The 18505-nt window shown below is 46.9% G+C and overlaps 1 protein-coding gene across 5 annotated transcripts; it reads left to right on the plus strand.

Moving 5' to 3' along the window:
* Nucleotides 1-2441: 2441 nt before the first annotated feature.
* LOC310902373 (hematopoietic lineage cell-specific protein-like) lies at nt 2442-18388 on the plus strand. Of its 5 annotated transcripts, none has more exons than XM_083843826.1 (15): nt 2442-2582; nt 4870-4953; nt 6480-6553; nt 7444-7573; nt 8337-8447; nt 9129-9183; nt 11009-11119; nt 11507-11617; nt 12310-12365; nt 13560-13629; nt 13873-14009; nt 14632-14742; nt 15233-15536; nt 15838-15909; nt 16299-18388. In XM_083843826.1, exons 2-15 carry the CDS (start codon nt 4870-4872, stop codon nt 16433-16435), a joined length of 1563 nt encoding a protein of 520 aa, XP_083699952.1. In that variant the 5' UTR covers nt 2442-2582; the 3' UTR covers nt 16436-18388. The 5 variants fall into 5 exon arrangements, with proteins under 5 accessions (XP_083699952.1, XP_083699954.1, XP_083699953.1 ...); XM_083843828.1 differs by having other exon boundaries at nt 14635-14742; XM_083843827.1 differs by having other exon boundaries at nt 13876-14009.
* The last annotated feature ends 117 nt before the right edge of the window (nt 18389-18505 follow it).

Below are 18505 nucleotides of genomic sequence, written 5' to 3' on the forward strand. Positions count from 1 at the left end.
AACGTTGTCATGTATATGTCAGAGGTCTCTTGAAGGTGTAGTGCTGCTATAGAATGCCTTTTACAGGACCACCATGGAACTGTATGTCATTTTTGTGTGCACTTGCTTGTGTGTTAATTACAGAACATATGTTTCTTCATATTATTTGAACATTCATGAAGATGACCTTTTCTGCTATCTCACTTATCAGCCTTTTTCCACTTTAGCTGTAATGACCAAAGAAGGAAAGAGCAATTTAGTTTTGAAAGCAATTCAAATAAAACTGAAGGTCTGCTTGGGTTTACTTCTATTTATGCTTACATAGATTTAACTGAACTGTGCATCCTGTTAGAGTTGTACAACCCCCAAGAAAGTCAGGGGCATTAGCACCAGCAAGATGGAAATATGCCACTAACTTAGGTGGGACTCAGTTAAAACATACTGTTCTTTTTCAGCTTTGTAGCCAAAGACAGGTACATTTGTTCATATTCACTACTATAATCTACCTACCATTAGAACAAAAGTTAATAATAGGGTATTGTAAGACTGTATATGACATGTATATGTATATGATGGTCCTGGTGCGTTTAATAGGAGCAAGAATTACAAGTGAAGTATGTTTCCTTAAAGCCCATGATGCACAGGACTCAAATTCAGGATCTGCTTTTCTTGTAAACTGAAATAAGACAACCTTTTGCTGGTTTGGGGACATTAAATATCTTACACCTTCAGACGGAATGGTTAGAGCTTAAAATAAATAAATAAATAAAATAAAACCTCAGAAGAATCTCCTGATCTGATAAGCATAGTCTGACCTAATAGATCTGTGATTTGACCTAATGAAAGATAGAGAATTTTACCTGATGATTCCTGTTTCGAATGTTTCAACCTTTTGTTTCTTCCCATTGTGGATGCATGTGTCCTGACCACTTTTTTGATTAGGCAAAAAGCCCCGAGTATCTTGTCATTGAGTCAAATAGAAATGACTGCGCAAGTGCTTGCGTCACTTGACACTTTGGAAAGGAGGTAGTTTTGGTTTGAGAAGTTTGGTGTTGAACCAGTGTGATCCATGCTAGTCATTCCAAAATTGTGCACTTCCCACCACTGAGCAACATACTGAAGAGTTTGGTCTTTAAGTGCTTAGGATTCTTTAACTACATCCTTTCCATATTTCTGCTTAAGGGTATTTACATTTTTTGACCTGGAAGAGCTTTAATTTATGTGTGTGTGTGTATATATATATGCACATACCTAATGAGGTTCAACAAGTCCAAGTGAAAGATGCTGCACTTGGGCCGGGGCAATCCCAGACATGAGCACAGACTGGGAGAACTCATTGTGAGCAGCCCTGCAGAGAAGGACTTGGGGGTTCTGGTGGATGAAAAGCTTGACATGAGCCAGCAGTGCGCACTTGCATCCCAGAAGGCCAACTGCATCCTGGGCTGCATTAAAAGAAGAGTGGCCAGTAGGTCAAGGGAAGTGATTGTCCCCCTTTACTCTGCCCTTGTGAGGTCCCACCTGGAGTACTGTGTACGGCTTTGGGGCCCCCAGCACAAGAAGGGTTGATCTGCTAGAGCGAGTCCAGAGGAGGGCCACAAAGATGATCAAGGGGCTGGAGTACCTTGCCTGCGAAGACAGGCTGAGAGCTGGGGATGTTCAGCCTACAGAAGAGAAGGCTCCAGGGGTGACCTCACTGCAGCATTTCTGTACTTGAAGGCGGACTTTTTATAAAAAAGATGGAGAGAAACTCTTTGCTCAATCAGATATTGACAGGACAAGAAGGAATGGTTTTAAACTAAAAGAGGGGAGATTTAGATTAGAGGTTAGGAGGAAATTCTTCACTCAGAGGGTGGTGAGGCACTGCATCAGGTTGCCCAGAGAGGATGTAGATGCTGCATCCCTGGAGGTGTTCAAGACCAGGCTGGATGGGGCCCTGAGCAACCTGATCTAGTGGGTGGCACCCCTGCCTGTGTCAGGGAGGGTTTGGAACTAGATGATCTTTAAGGTCCCTTCCAACCCAAGCCATTCTATGATTCTGTGATACGATTCTATGATATACATGTTTATATGGATTTTTTTTTTTTTTTTGATAGGGCTGTAAAGTACAGATCCAAGCATTGTAACAAGTTCTGTAACCAAGTTTGCTTTCTTGGGATCTCTTTGTAATTGTCAAGCCCACGGCTTCAGACATTTTTGTTTCTTTTCTGTCAGAATGGTTTTTTTTTGTTTGTTCTTTTTTTTTTTTTTTTTTTTTTTTTTGTGGAGGAGATGTTACTCTGGAGATCACAGTCTCTTTCTCTTTTTGCACACTAAGAAATTCATGCCCCCTTAAGCCCTACTCATAGACGGAGTAATCTGTGTCCTGTGTATACTCCTTGTCAGCCTTCCAGAGCACAGGCAGTGTGCAAGGGAACTGCAGCACCCTAGAGCAGGTTTTGGTGCTCATTACTTGAGCAAAGTTGGGGGCTGGGACACAGGAAGTGAAGTTAGCTGAAGTTAAAACAGGAACCCAGAACGCACGGAAGCCTAGAAGCTGTTACTAGCATCAGGTGCTGGGGCAAAAAGCAGCAAGTTTGCCAGCAGGAGCTGGTGGGCATTTTAAGGTAAGACTGGCTTTTGAGAGTGGAAAGTGATCAACAACAAAAGTAGTACTTTGGTGGGCAGAGAGAGCAGATTCCTGACCCAGCATGTGTGAGTTGATAATGCTCAGTATTTACTTCTCTGTTCCTTGGTCATAATATCATAGATTCATTGTCATCATTGTTGCTTTTGTGTTTGAGGCTTTGAAGAAACAAGTTTCCAAATCCAGTACAGCTGTGCTAAGTGGTACCCTGTATTTGTGCTGTAGTGGATGCTTCTGGGGAAAGAACAGAACAAACTAGCAGACTGATGAACTGCTCTTGGTAGTATGTCTCTTAGAGGTTGCCTGGAGTCCTGTGGTGTGATTACAGACTGTAGTTTGTTATGGTTCCCAAGATGCATGGGGGTGGCTTTGGAGAGTAAGTGGTCAATAACCTTTTACAGCAGGATTTAAAACCCTAAACCACTTGCATTAGAGTTGGCCGCTCGTATTAGCTGCCCTGAGTTGAAAAGCCCTGTGCTAGTTTGTTATTGCTGCTGTTCTAACACAAACAAAAATGAGCCACACAAAGAAAAATGAGCCACGAACTTCAAAAGTCTTTGGAGTGAGAGAGGCTAATAAATTAGGGAGAGGAAAAGGAGATGAAATGTATTGTTAGATTGTGCTATGTTGGCCACATCAACCTTCCTTTTTCACCTGTTTGCTATTAGCTATGTTCTGTCATAGGATTGCTGTCAGAGCATAGAAGCACAGAGTATGTTTCCAGGCCTCCTGTTTTCTGGAGTATTACACTTTTTTTTTTAACTCCAGATGCAACCTGGGGAAGGCCTAAAGTCAGATCTTCACAGTACCTACCTAGGTCCTAAATACTCTCCCTTGGCTTAGCCTGTCTGGCTTTTTTTAACCAAATGAAAGGTTCATCCCTGCTCTCCTCTTTCATTTCCTGTTGTCTGCTCCCTGATCTCTCAGTGCTGTCTGGGCAATTTAACTCAGGACAATGAGCTGGGCTGGAAGGTTATTCATTCAGCTGTTGCGACTATACATTCCCAGTTCATCATAAACATTTTGTTTGCGCAGAAAGCAACGATCTTGGGCACATGGGGTCAGTTTGTATGCTAGTTTATGTTCTGTCCTGTTGTGGGCTTGAGGAGTTGGTCCTGTTGAGAAGCACATAATAAAAAGATGCTGTGTTATGAGGATCAGCAAAGAGCAGTTCTCTTCCCTCCTGTTGGTTTGTTCACTGTTTTATGGGATGTTTGCAGTGGTGTGAAACAGGGCTCACGCACAATGCTGCACATCCTGTTCAGTCTTTCTCTCTGCCCTAGTGAAAAGCTTCTTTGGGCTACAGTAAGAACAATTCAGGGCTCCTCAACACCACAGGCAGAAATATAGGAGGTGAGAAGTGAGAGCGCTGATGAAAATGATTGATCTGTTGTATATGGGCCAGCAAGCCATGTAATCTTTCTTCTGTTTCTCATTTTGTAGACACTGTGTTGTTTGGGAGGGGCTTTTTCATCATCTTTTTTCAGAGTCACCTTGAAAATGAAATTCAGGAGCTTTAGATTTCACATTACTTTTTTTGACTTCCTCTTCCTGGGTCTGTCACTTCCTCCAGGCCTCTTTGGACAGCTTGTACAAGCTGTACTGCTGCAGTTTCAGCCTTTCCCACCATGCACGCTTAATGCTTTTAGCCTCCATTTCCTGCTTTTACTATATAGCTGACATAAACACCACACAGCACACTCTACCAGCATTGTAAGACCAACATGCAATTTTTCTCTGAACTGTCTTTAGCACACTAAGCAGTGATTAAAAGTTTGAAAAACAGGAGACTTCAGGAGTTCAATCTCAATTAAATATGTGTTGTATCGTGGTAGCAGAGAAAGCCATAGCCTCTGGTGGTATGCCGTGACTGTGGTTAGCAAATGGGAAGTTAATGCATGAAGAACCTCACAGAGCACAGAAAATCAATATATGATGGAAAAAAACAGAATCTGATAGTCAGATGCTAGCAGTAACGTGCATTAAAATAAAGTGTACAGTTTAACTGTGAAGATGGTGGGCTAGAAGGCTGTGGTTTACTCTTAGATTCACTGTGTGTTTTGCTGAAAGAGGTGCTGGGGCTCAAGAGAAACTATTTTGGGGTGCCCTGTGCTGTATGAGGCACAAGCTCGATGGGGCAGGTGGCCTCCAAAGGTCCCCTCCAGCCCAAGTTATGCCATGACTGCTGTGATATGACAGGTCCATGGCAGCGAGCCAGTAGGGCCTGCAGGCCAGGCCCCAGGTGACAAAATGTACTCCCTGTGCAGATGTGGAAAGCGGTCGTGGGACACGATGTGTCGGTGAAGGTTGAGGCTCAGGGAGACGACTGGGACACTGACCCCGATTTTGTGGTGAGTGTGTGGTATAGAAAGTCATGTCACTGAGAGTCTCGCTGTCTCTGGACACATGCTTGTCAGCTATGCTTGAGGGCTTGGCGCAGGATTCTAACATTGTCCTTTTCTGTCTTTTCTCCGAATGGAAAAATCCCAGTAGTTATTGTCACCCAGTACAAGTGCAGCTCCATGCCGCTAAATAGCTCTGTTCTCTTCCTGTATCTTTTGTAATTCTCTAGGTGAGATGGTGAGAGCGTAGAAGTGCTCAGCCTGTGAGAACCCTATGGATTCAGAAAGTGTTATGACGCTTTCTGTTTAGTTCTCTATTTCTTTCCCAATAAGTTACTCACACTTTGGCCTTTTGGCCAATTCCTTATTTGCTACTCTCCTACATAATTGCATGCAATTCCCTATTTCATACTCATTCCTGAATGAATATTTTGGCACCATCATTGTTCAGATACAGGATTATTTTTTCCCATATGCTTTTAGTACTTATTAACACTAGCTTTCATTTACAATTTTATCACCTGTTGATATGGCATCACAAGATTTTTCTGCACTGTGTTGTCTCCTGTATTTGGTCAACCTAAACAATCTTTTCATGGCTCAAGACAAGAACATCTCATTCTTCATACTCTTTTTCTAAACCTTTTGGGAACAGGAAAAGTTCTGCTCCTTGTGGTACTAAGGAGTGCCAGCCGTGCCTTACCATCACAAGTCTCTCTGAGCTATGTGAAATTTTCCTTTCCAAGGGAGTTTTTTGCTGGACAGTCTCTTCAGTGACACAGCTAGTGCCCTCTGTGTTGGAGATTCAGTCTTGCCTAGTAATTCTGAATAAGAAATTCTAGCTTGGGATGGAAGAGAAAGTTCCCTTCTCACATTCCTCAAATTACTAATGTTTAAAAAAAAATCGGTGACATCAAAATTATTTTTACTTAATTCATCCATTTGTGACTATATTTAAAATAAGCCCCAACAGAATGAGACTGTGTATTCTATTTTGTATATACTTACTTTTAGCTTTATATTAGGAAAGAGCTTACTCATGCTTCAATTGGTCAAATACAATTTCAGACCTACAAAAAGGCAGAACAACTGCTGTCATATAAGAATTGAAGCAGAACAGCCGACCTTGAGTAAAATGTCAATGTTGGCGTTTTTCTAACATTTTCTTAATCATTTGATTTCTACAGCACTTTTATTTGCTAGGTCTTCCCTCAGAGGAGGGAAGGAACGTCCCGGCCTCCCCAGGCGCCGGCCCGGCAGGGCGGCAGACGCCTTTCGCCCGCCCGCGCTGTGCCTCGCCCGCTGCCCCGTCCTGTCCGTGCCCGGGAACCCTCCGCCCTGTCCGCGCCCCCTTCGCTCGCTCCAGCCCGGGTCGTCCGGACGCGGGCAAAGCCAGGCCCGGCCCTGCGAGGCTGCAGCGAGCGCGGTCCTCCGGGAGGACAGCCGGCGGCGCGCGGGGAACCGGGGGTTGGAGCCCCGTTTCTCCGGAGCGGGCGGGCCCCGCCGCCCGCTGACGGCTGCGGTTCGCTTTGCAGAACGACATCTCTGAGAAGGAGCAGCGCTGGGGGGCCAAGACCATCGCGGGCTCTGGACGCGCCGAGCACATCGAGTAAGTGCGGCCGGGCGGGGCGGGAAGCCTGCGGCGGGCTGTCGGCGCGGCCACGGCCGGTGAGGGGAAGCCGCCGCCGCGGCCTCGCCCGCGGGCCGAAACCTGCCAAAAAAGGGCTGGTGCGCGACGGGGCCGCGGCAGGGGCGGAGCGGGACCCAGGGCCGCCCCCGCTGCCCGCCCCGGGCTGTCTGCCGGGCCGCTGGGTACAAGGGGCCCGAGAGAGCTTGGGCAGCGGCGTGAGGGGCCTGCCGGCTGCCGTGGAGCAGCCGTGGTGCACCCTTCGCCCCAGAAAACGGTGGGGTAGCAGAGGGGCGGGCCTGGGCCGCCCGGCACTGCCGCCTGCCCGTCCAGGCTCGGCCGGCTGCACCCAAGCTCTTGTTTTGAGATGCTCGTGTTGCACCAGAAGCAAAATTCACAGGACTGACGGTGATGCCGTCAGCGGTTAAATGTGAAATACCTTCGGACCGAGGCTGTTCTGCTGTGGTAAAGGCATCCTGCTCCTTCTCTCTCCAAAGCCACCCCTATCTAGCAGCTCCCGTGGGACATTTGGTACTGCCTTGTGCATTGTGAAGTACTGCAGCACACAGAAGGAAAGCTTGGGTTCCTGTGAAAGTCCTGAATGGGACTGCAGTTTAGGGACTGGGTGCAACTGCTGAGCCTGCTTCTCTGGGTCCTTTGCCAGGCCCCGCGGTAACATCACCTCCCAGCTACTGTGCAGTGGCTGCAGGTGTGGCTGCCACACAGAGGGGCCCACTGAGGGCACGCGGTGGCTGCTGACAGTGTGCTTATGTGCATGGGGCTCTGGGTGGCATAGTGGCACAGGGATGCTCCAGCTGAATGCACAGGTCTGCAGAATCCCACAGTGACTTGCCTTGACACTGTCTTGCCAGCATCCACCAGCTGAGGAACAAGGTGTCAGAGGAACACGAAGTCATCAAGAAGAAGGAGCTGGAGACTGGCCCCAAGGCCTCCTATGGCTATGGGGGCAAATTTGGAACAGAGCAGGACCGAATGGATAAGGTAACAGTTGTAGAGGACTTCCCTGGGCTTATTGGACGAGGCTCTTTTGCATCAAGGAGACAGCATCCCTGTCTTCTGGCCTGACCCTGAAGGGAAGGAATGGAGAGCTGGCATGATTCACACGTGTCCATCTAGCCCATAGTCTGTCTCCAGGATGTGTTTGAACCTATTTGTATATTTTGTCTCTACAGCTTCCTTGCAACATTCCCCTTAGTTGAGTTAACTACTCTGTGAAGAAGGACTTTATACTGCTTGTTTCAAAACTGCTGCATAACAATTAAATTAGGTGGTTCCCTACTTGTGCTTGGAGAAATAATGAATAATAATCCCCCACTCACATTCTGCGTTACAGACCTCTCTCATACCTCCCCCAGGTGAAGCCCTGGTCCATAATCTTTGTTATCTTTGTTCTCATATAAAATGTTTTATGTTTTCTGTTAATCATCATCATAATCTTCTCTATAGCGTTCAGCTTTTAATACCTTTTTGTCTGAAGTGAGATGATAAGACTGCAATAGTATTCAGTCTGTGGGGTCACTGTAGATTCGCATGGTACCAGGATGACAGGGTGAGAAGCAGAGTTTCCAGGAGGCCAAAAGGGAGCAGTCATACTCGGACATTCCTGCCTTGTGGTCAGTTTGGACCTGTCTCCTTATGGCCACAAGCGTTTTGTCAGCAGGGCAGAACAACTCGGTGCCCATGTCTCTGTTAGCCCACTGGTCTGAGTGTCGAGGAGCTCATGTCATGCTTTGTCTCTCCTTAGTGCGCTGTGGGCCATGAGTATGTCGCTGACGTCGGGAAACATTCCTCACAGACAGATGCAGCACAGGGCTTTGGTGGGAAGTTTGGAATCCAACGGGACCGAACTGATAAGGTGTGTTGAATGGAGCAACTGAAGTATGTTTTTGCAGCCTACGCTGAGTACTGCCGCTAAAATTTGTATTACTACATTTAGAATTGTTGCTGCAGTTTTCAATGTGCTGATCGGAGCAGGTCTAGGTATGCTGTTCACCATGGTCTCCACGGTAACATAGCTCACCTGTTGTGTGCAGGACAGTAGCTGATAACTTGCAGCATACTTATGCAGATTGGCTCTCTGGTGTGCATTAATATGCTTGCAGTGTCCTATCCAGGCAGTGCTGTGTTTGTGTCTTGGACATCGCTGCTCCTGGGAGCTGTGGTGTTTCTCATCTCCAAACCCACAAGCTTTGCCATATGCAGTGACTGGCCACGGCAGGACTGGCCAGTGACAGCAGGCTGCCCTCCATCCTGTGCATATCCTGCAGACACTGCCCAGGTGCTTTGGCAGTTAACAGGGTGTGGGGTCAGGATTATGGCCCTTTTACCTGAGTTGCATTCCTGGGCATTCTGCCACAGGGACAATGGGAATGCAAGTCTGAGGAGGTCCTTGCCAGATGAGCAGTGGCCATGTATCTGCATGTTGAGCACAGGACAGGGAGCAGGGTCCCAGCCAGGCCCCAGGGCACTGGATGAGGGTAGATGAAATCTGACTTGGCCCCCAGGATGACTGACATTCCTCCCCTTCTTGTTCCAGTCAGCGCTGGGTTTTGAATACAAGGGTGAGGTGGAGAAACACTCGTCCCAGAAAGGCAAGTCCATGGGCATGTTTGGTCCCTTGATACTTCACCCATTTTCTCTTCTCCCGATATCCTGTGCTGTCTGCTGTGGCACAGCCTCCTTTATTATCCTCCTGTCACTTTTTGCAGATTCCTATTCTCAGTCATTCACCATTGTGGCTTCATTGCCTGCTGTCCTGTAACCGCCTTTCTGCTGTACATCCCTCTTGCCTCTCTGTTCTGCTTTGCTGCATCCTGACTGAGCAGAGAGGACACCCCCACACACACATCTGCTGACAAATGGATGATTCTCCCATTCCTTTAAAAGTCCTTCTGAGAAACTGCTACAGAGAGTACCCAATCACTGTAGGATATAAGAAATGATTTCTGAAAAAATGGCATATAAGAAAAGGCACAACAATGGATAAGGAAACAAAAGCCTTTATAGCACTCAAACTCTTGCAGAGTTCTGGAGATCATTCAATCAAACTTTGACATATAAATAAAAGCAGCTATATTCTGAAAGAACGTTGCAAGAACTGAAATGAAAGGTTAAATATTCTGCAGACAAGAGAAGAAGAGAGGGCAAGGCCTGTTACTGTTTCACATAAATGTGAAGAATGCTGCATTACCAAGAAAAGAAGACTGCTATCATTATTTTTCAGAGGAAATTATAAAAGAAGGAAGAAGATTTGAGGCATTTTCAGTTGATCTTAAAGTAATAAGTCAAGCAAAATTGTGTTACATTAACACATTCTTGTATAAGAGGCCTCATAGTAAATTGTAGGCATGAAATGTCAGGCAGTGTAAAACCACAGAAATCACTCAGGACAAAATGAAAATGTTTGAAGCAAGGCAAGGAGAAGTTACGCTGAACAGCTGCGTATTTGCTTTATTTTTCATAAAAATGTTTCAATGTTGAAAACTCTAGCATCAAGGTAACAGTCATAAAATCTATATTTGCTGAAGACAACTTCCTAAAAGATCTGTTTTGTGGTGGCCTAATCAGTAAATAATAGTTTAAGTGAGAGAAAATTAAGAAATTTCTCAGAATTACAGATTTTAATAATTACTTTCTGTTCTTATTCAACCTTAAGTGACTGAGCTTCCATGAAATTGAGTGAATATTATTCTGAGAGCCGTTCTTGAATCCAAAATGTTTTCATGCATGTTTCTCTAGGGCAAAATCTTCATGGATTGATAAGGCTGAATTTGCTAGGCTTCTCTAGAAGAGACAGAGACAGACTGAGAGGATCTGTAGCATGTCTCCAGAAATGTGGCTTTCAGCCTTTGCTGCAGCATCCAGACTCAGCCGTTTCCGTGTAGAAGTTGAGATTCCACTATGGCAAATATAAGCCATACAACAAAAGTTTGCCATTTCTTCTGTGATTTCAAAGGCTTACTCAAAGACCTTTTCAGAGACTGGCAGACCACAGGTTGAGATGCTTGCTGTGCGGATATGTGAGTGAGTGGATACCCAGGCACTCAGGGCCCCTAAGTCATGTCTTGGCTATGCATGTTCTGATGGCTGGAGCTCCTACTGCCTCCTCATCTGCATTTGGCATGTTACCTGCCTTCTTTGCCCTCCGTGCATGCCATGTCTCCTGCTGCCCATTGCTCTTGAGCTCTTGCTGGCGTGACCCAGACTTCTCTTGTGCACCCATTCCCATGGACCCTCATCCTCAATGGCCCTCGGTACTCCCTGCCCTCCACTCTATTCTCTCCAAGTGCCTGCTGTTTCTAGTGTTGTCCATCATCTTTACTACTCATCCTTCTCCCTGATGCTCCTCCCCATCTTAAGTCTTTCCTTCACCAGCCCCATACCTGGGGTAGAACCTCAGTCCATGCACCCCCTTAGATTACTCCAAGGGTTTTGGCGGCCATTATGGTGTGGAGAAGGACAAGGTGGACAAAGCAGCAGTGGGGTTCGACTACAAGAGCCAGGTGGAGAAGCACGACTCTCAGAAAGGTGAGCTTGGGGAGCCAGTTGCAGCAGCAGTGTCAGGATTGGGGCTTGGGACTATCCCCGTTGGGGCCATGTAGTTCTGTGCTTGGTGCTTACAACCTGGTGTATGTGTGGTGGAATGCTAAGGGAACTGTTGGGTGCCCAATGCTGATTATGCTGAGAAGCTGATTGCAGGTGATGTGTCTCAAGGAGGAGGGAGGGTTATTGATGTATCCACCAGTGGAGAGCTCTGGCCTTGCTCCCTGTCTGTCCTCATCTCTCTCTAAGTCCTGGGCAGGAAAAACTACTTGCTCCTGTGAGAACAGCCTGTGCTCACAGTGCTGCCACTTCTCTCTTTCCCTCCATTCTCTGTTCGCCTCCATTCCATGGTCTGGATCCCCATGACTGAAGACTATTCTGCGGGCTTTGGTGGGAAGTTTGGGGTCCAGAGGGATCGACAGGACAAGAGTGCTCTTGGCTGGGACCATCAGGAGGAAGTGCAACCCCATGCATCCCAAACAGGTATAGCAATGCTGCCAGAGGTGGCAGCATAATTGCCTTGAAGCACGTGTAGGTGTAGAGCTACCTGTTCATACTTGACAGAGATCCAGCTGATATAAACTGAATGTGTATAGCATGTTGTGGAATTGCAGGCAGGTGGAGCAGCTGAGACACTGTGAACCCCCAAAGCACAAGGATAAACTCTGCCAGAGTAGGGTTTAGAGAGCAGCTTGTTTGGATCAGTGACAGACATGTGAATACAAGTGCCTGAATCAGGCTTCTCCAACTGTGCTATGCTTTCTTCTGTCAGGTACAGTCCTGATTATAACCTCATGAAAGAAAATGAGCACATGGGAAGGAAATGGCTTGAATGCTTCTAGCACTGTATATCTAACTTCAGTGAACAAGGCCACACTGCACTCAAATGGCATGACTGGCTTCTCAACCCAGTGACTTGGAAGGAGATTTGCCATCATACAGCAGTGAACAGCTGTGCACTTCACTGAAAGGAATGAAAAAATCAGTCTTAAAATCTTCCATGTAGAGCATTTTGCCTCCTTTACATAGTTCCTTGTGTGATGAGATGCAGCTTGCTAGCCACCAGACATTGTGCCGTTCATTTTAAGACAAAACTAACTTGTTTCACTAGTCACAGCATGCTGAAGTCAGAGGAGCCTATAAAATATAAATTAGCCTCATTTTTTTCCATACAGACTATGCCAAAGGATTTGGAGGCCGCTACGGGGTCCAGAAGGACAGGGTAGATAAGGTAAGTCTCTGCATGCAGGAGTCTGCTATTGCCTCCTGCTAGTCAGTGCTCTTTGCACTACTGCAGGAGTTTAGAATTCCCAGATGGAGACGAGGTCCCACTGGTCACTGCACAACCATTGCAGGCATGAGGGAACTGACCCAGTGTAAATGCCAGAGGGCACAGAGGAATGCAGCCTGGGGAGCTAGGGAGGAAAGGAAGAATATTTTCCATTCTCAGTTGCTTTTGAATCATTCCACTCTCAGACTGACCAGTCATACACCTGCTTTCTCTTGTAGTAGTATTTAGTGATGTGACTATGAGTAGAGCCAGTGAAGAACTCTCTAAGAGAATTAAACTGTGCTGTCCTGTACATGTAGTGCCATTTGAGGTACTGGGGGCATACTGTCTGCCTGCTGTCTGTTACTCCTGCAGGCCCTACATGTACCAATACAGTCATGATGAGCAATGATAGCTCTTTCGAAATGAAATTTTGTGAGCATACAGCCTTGTGAGAAGTCTGAGGTGTGTCTTGCTACAAACATCTGATTGATGCAATTAACAGCTTAGCCATCTCTTCACACCTCATAAAGCCATCAGGATCTCAGATAGTCACACACATTTTTCCTTACTGTTTTCCAGCCCCAGCTATTGTGTACATATACTGCAGGCAACGACCTGCTGAAGGGCGGTGCCATTTTCATGGTTGTGCAGCTGCCGCTGTGCATTCAACAGGAAAGTGCTTCCATGCCCCATACCTCTGGGAGTGCAGGGGACTGGTTCACCACTTACCTGGACCTCAGGAAGAGGAGGACTGTCAGGCACCACCCCAGCTGTTTGCAGCATTATATGTGAGCGCTCCTGCCTTGAGTGCCCAGCCTTCCTGTCCCATACAGGAGTCCTCTTGCCACTGTTAAACCTCCTTGGCTTGGCTCCACATAGCCTTTAGAAGTTTTCGGAGCATTGCCTCTCTATAGGAACAGCCCTTGCCTTTGGCTGGAGATCAGCAGATACTTCTGGCAGTGCAGGGAGGCACTGGAAAGCAGGACTGCAGCCAGCAGCCTCCCTTCCCACAGGGCTGTGGCAGTTTTACTGATGAAGGCAGACATAGCTGGGAACAAAGCTGTGACTTGTTTGTGGTCACCAACAGCCAAACCCATCTGGTGGAATCTCAGTACTGGCCTTGCCTAACAAGCTGGACACTTCCTTTTGCAGAGTGCTGCTGGCTTTAACGAGATGGCAAGTCCAACTTCCTCATATGAGAAAACAAGACCAGTGGAGGCAGGTGAGATAATTGTGTACCAGCCCTGGGCTTGGTGGGAAGCTGTGAATCTCATGGGCCCTTTGTAGCAGCACACTGGCAGGCAGGGGCTGTGGTGGGCTGTGGATTTAGCCTGTGTTGAAAAACTGAAGAAGGTGACTATATTGCAAGTTTCTCTGGCAGAGGCAGAGGTCCAGGTTTCTCCTGGGTGCTTGGGGTGGTGGAAAGGAGCCATTGGGCAGGCTTGAGCAGCTGTCATCTCCACAGCAGCTTCCAGCAGCACCAGCAGCCTGCGGTCGAGATTTGAAAACCTGGCTAAATTGGCAGACGAGGAGAGCAAAAGGCAGGCAGAAGAGGACCGGGTGAGGCGTCAAGCTCAGGAGTGCCAGGCAGCTCGGCAGAAGGTGAGCCATGACCATCTTCCCATGTCCCCCAAGGCTTGTGAAACAGGCTTTTCCCCAGGACCACAGAGGTCCATGTGCTTCTACCAGATCTTGTTACAGTGACCTCTTGTCTAAACAGCTTCCCTGTAACTGCCAGGGACTGCCATTGAATACCATGCTATTCAATCAATGTTTCATGGTTCGGCACACGGATCAGGATGTGTGAGCACCCAACCATGACACCCTGCGGTTTGGTCTAGTCTCCTTGCCTTTAGTGCCAGGCAAGCACAGTGCAATAGCACCTCCTTGGTATTGCCATCCCAGCAGTATGTATTCAAGGTTTTCCAAACTGGAGATTGTACCCAAACCTTCATATTTAAAAGACCTCCTTCTACATTGCGCTGTTGCTATGTTTGATGTGCAGATAAGGTTTCTTCAATAAAACACTCTCTAATGTATTCCCTCCTCGAGTCTGCTTCCTGCAGACCCAGTAGTAGTTACAGGCCTGCTGGTGTCCAGTCTGTATAGCAGGTTTATGGCAGCTGGAACAGATTTCGGTGTGAGAAAAATTGTCTTGAGAGTTGCTCGGTTGGGAATGGACCTGTTTCAAAGGGACTGAGGAGCTCTGATGACTTTTCTCCAGCAGGAAATCCCACAGAGAGCGAAGGACCACAGAGAGACAGTTCCTGTGACTGTGACACCAAGGGTCCCTGGGAGAGCTGTCCAAGACAGTCCTGTGTCACAAGGAGAGCAGGTGCTGAGGCAGGCTGGGGGGAGCCAGAAAGGGGAGCAGAGAGGATTGAGCCTGTGAGGGGACTGTGATTCACAGGTAGCCATGCACAAAGAAGAGGGGTGCAGCCACAGCACAGAAGAGGCTTTGCAAAGAGTGAGGGGGAAATATTGGGATAGTGATGGGACATGGCTGCACAGCACCTTATGCCATGCAAAACAGGCTCTTGGAATGGGGTCACTGCAGCAGCAGTAGAGTGGACTGTAGCTATGTATGTGAGATAGGCTCAAAAACATGAGCCATGAAAGTGTGTTCAGCACTCCCAGGTTCTAGTTCAGCCCAGACCTAATGGCTGAGTTCCTTTTGTGGATGATGTTCTATTTGTGTCATGATAGTACTAAAAACATGCAGCAGAGTGGGCTTGCTTGCATTGGGTGCTGTGCAGTCATGGTAGAGCTGCCTGTAGTGATTGCTTTCCTGGTGACTTTCTTGTCACTTTCTTACCTCCTGGCAGGAGGCAAAAGGGGAGGATGAGGAAACACCCCCCACTTTGCCACCAAGGCCAGCAGATCTGGGTGAAGAGCTGTCCAAGTTTCCCAGCCAGGATCAGCCCATCTACAGTGAGAGTTTGGATGTCAGTGGAGATTATGAGGAGCTGCTAGAGCACTCTGACTACTGTGACGGTATCAGTGCAAGTGCTGACTATGAGGAACTGCCAGCACCCTTGGGAAAGCCAGATGCCGTCATCAACCGTGGAGGAGATGGAGGTGAGGACTATGAGGAGATCCTTCCTGAGGAGTCCAGCCAGCCCTGCGTGGGTGAGTACAGAGAGAAGAATCTTGGAGAGTGTATCTGTCTGTTTGCATCAGTGGATGTATGGGACAGACTCCAGAGGGATTTTGTGTCCTGAAATTTTCTGTGGTCAAGTTAACAATCCATGCTGATAGAGACTTTATGTCTCCCAGCCCCTTGCCCTGCTCCAAGATGCAAAATCAGCTGCATGGGATGGTGTGTCAGGCAGCAGGTATCTTTGCTGAAGAAGGGTGGAGGGTGGCACTGACCAGATCTTTTTGGTTGCTTTCAGCCTCTTTTCTTATTTACCCATCCTGTCTTCTGCAGGGGAAACGGACAATGTTTATGAGGTGGAGAGCCCTGGGACCTGTGCTGTGGCTCTCTATGATTACCAAGGAGGTGGGTGTGCCATCCAGGCTATGGGAAAGGCAATCATCCTGACAGGAGAGGCACTGGGAGTTTGGCCAAGGTGGGGTGGGGAGATGGTTGTTCACACCATCAACAGTGGCAAAAAGATTTTGAGTTGGTTATTTCAATTTCTTCCTCATGGAAAAACAGAATGAGACCTTACTTTGGAACATAGACACTTCATCTTTCATCTGTGAAGTCCTGCTCCTTCTCTGTTCTATCTGTGCTGTTTGTAGAAATAGATGGGATAAGATGAACTCGGGGATTTATCAACCTTCTTGTTCTGTATTCTCCTGGGGAGAGGTAAGGGAGGGTGTAAAAACAGTTAATTCTGGGGTTATCTTTACACTGTGACTTTGTTTTCTGATCAATCTTTGCAGATGGAGATGATGAAATTTCTTTTGATCCCGATGACACAATCACACACATCGAGATGGTAGATGAAGGCTGGTGGCGGGGTCAGTGCCGGGGCAAAGTAGGCCTCTTCCCAGCAAATTATGTGAAGCTTCTGCAGTGAGACCAGCATTGTCCAAACTGCCTTATTCCAAACTTCTGCCTCTGTCTGCTTCAGCCTTCTACATATTGTTAGCTTAATTTGGCTCAGCCTGGCATGTCTACGTGCAAGAAGTACCAGTGAGCAAACTGGCAGTTTCTGACAAAATATTTGGCCTGTGCCTAAGATGGATTCTGAATCACAGTAAGGCCGAGGTTGGAAGGGACCTCTGAAGATCATCTAGTCCAACCCCCCCCTGCCAAGCAGGATCACCTAGAGCACATTGCGCAGCATGGCATCCAGGCAGGTTTTGAATATCTCCAGAGAAGGAGACTCCACAACCTCTCTGGGCGACTTGTTCCAGTGCTCTGTCAACCTCACAGTATATAAGTGCCCCCTCGTATTCAGCCAGAACCTCCTGTGCTTCAGTTTGTGCCCACTGCCTCCCATCCTATTGCTGGGCACAACTGAAAAGAGATCAGCTCAATCCTCTTGACACCCTCCCTCAGATATTTTTATTCTGTTTCCCATCCAGTCCTATATGGGATGGTTTTCAGAACATGTGGATGTGATATATTTTCTGTCTAGACTGTCCCATATGTCAACTGGAAAGCTTGCAGGAGAAGTGTGTCCGTTCCTGTTTCAGCAGGGCAATTCACAGCAAGAAAAAATAACTAATCTAGTCAGGGCAGAAGGGACCTTTTATTTTTGAACTGCCATTTGTCACCTCTATCTGACAGGCCTTCTTTCTTCATAGGACTAAGTCCAGAATATACAGCTGTAGAATAAGAGATACTGCCCTGAGCTATGGCCCTGGACCTTATCCTACCCAGTTGTCAAGGGAAAACAGCACAGTGAAGACTGAACTTGCCTTTTTTCCCAAGAAGTTTCCACTTGCAAGATGCAATATGTTTGCAGTGCAGAGTATAGAAATGTGAGCTGGGTCTATCTGGGCAGATTCAGGGCTGGCACCTGGGAACAGTTGATCCTCACACTGAACACTGCTGAGTTTGCCTACAAACAGACATAAGCTTTGATGTAATGAGCTGTTCCATTAAACAAGACAAGTGTGTGTTGGTCAATGAAGATGAAGCATAGTAGATGCTATCTACTATGGTAGTAGATTACTTGTTTGTTTTTCCCCTGTGTGCCAAGAACACAGGGCTATGTTGTTTCTGGGGTAAACTTTGAAAAAGGAAGTAAAAAATTTAGATTATTTTCTGAGAACAATGACTTTGGTAAATATGTCTTGGAGCAACAGAAAAATACCAAAAGGCTTCACTTAATAAGGAATATGTTAATAACTGTTTCGGTCGCCATCCAGGCATTCCAGCAGAGGAATGTTCTTCCAGGGAAATCCTTTCCCTCTGGAAAATGAGTCAGAATAAGTGCTGCTGGATACAGCCAGTAGTATATTTTTGAGTTCCATTTTTCCTATTAACAGTTCTGACAGTATAAATAAGCACACACGTGCAGGATAAACAGACCCACAGCTTTTCTCTAGCCTAAAGACTCTAGCATGTTCTCCAGTCAGTGATGAAGGTGGGTTCCTCCATCCAGTATTCGGCTCCGTTTCCCTGTACTGGTGGGTGGTTTGCCTCTCTGTGCTGAAGTCAGGCCACCACTTCCTAGCATGGAAGTGAAATAGTTATGCCTCCTAGGTCTTTGCAGGCCTCACTAATTAAGGACTATTTGAAGCTAATTATCTCACCAGTCAGCACGATTTAATTAACAAGGGAGTGAATTATTCATGACAGGATGTACAGGCTAGGGGCTCCTTATCTGAAGAATTCCCATTGCTATTGCTATTTACCGTATCCTGCTTCTCTGGCACAGATTGGAAAAGAACAAGTTGCATAACCTAAAGGTATATAAATTTTGTAACTGCCTCATTTGAACAGAGTTCATGTGAGCAGAGCCTGTCCTTCTGCTGCACTGCACTAGTAATAAACTGCTTCTGTTCTGACGTGATCAAAATTGTGTCCTGTTTTTCATGCTATCACGTGTCAGGTGTCTGCTGTAGGCTCCATTCCTTGCACAGTGAAAAGGGTCCTCGTTTCTAGCCCTCCTCTGTTGCAGATATGAGGAAAAGGC

The sequence above is a fragment of the Anser anser genome, assembly GCF_964211835.1.
Source record: "Anser anser genome assembly, chromosome: 1".
NCBI classification, from domain to species: domain Eukaryota; kingdom Metazoa; phylum Chordata; class Aves; order Anseriformes; family Anatidae; genus Anser; species Anser anser.

Excerpts from the sequence above, each read along its gene's own strand:
- LOC310902373 (XM_083843826.1), top strand. The coding sequence starts at position 4,870 with ATGTGGAAAGCGGTCGTGGGACACGATGTGTCGGTGAAGGTTGAGGCT. Across the intron at positions 12,366-13,559 it reads AGAAGGACAGGGTAGATAAG|AGTGCTGCTGGCTTTAACGA; the intron begins GTAAGTCTCTGC and ends TTCCTTTTGCAG. Across the intron at positions 13,630-13,872 it reads AACAAGACCAGTGGAGGCAG|CAGCTTCCAGCAGCACCAGC; the intron begins GTGAGATAATTG and ends TCATCTCCACAG.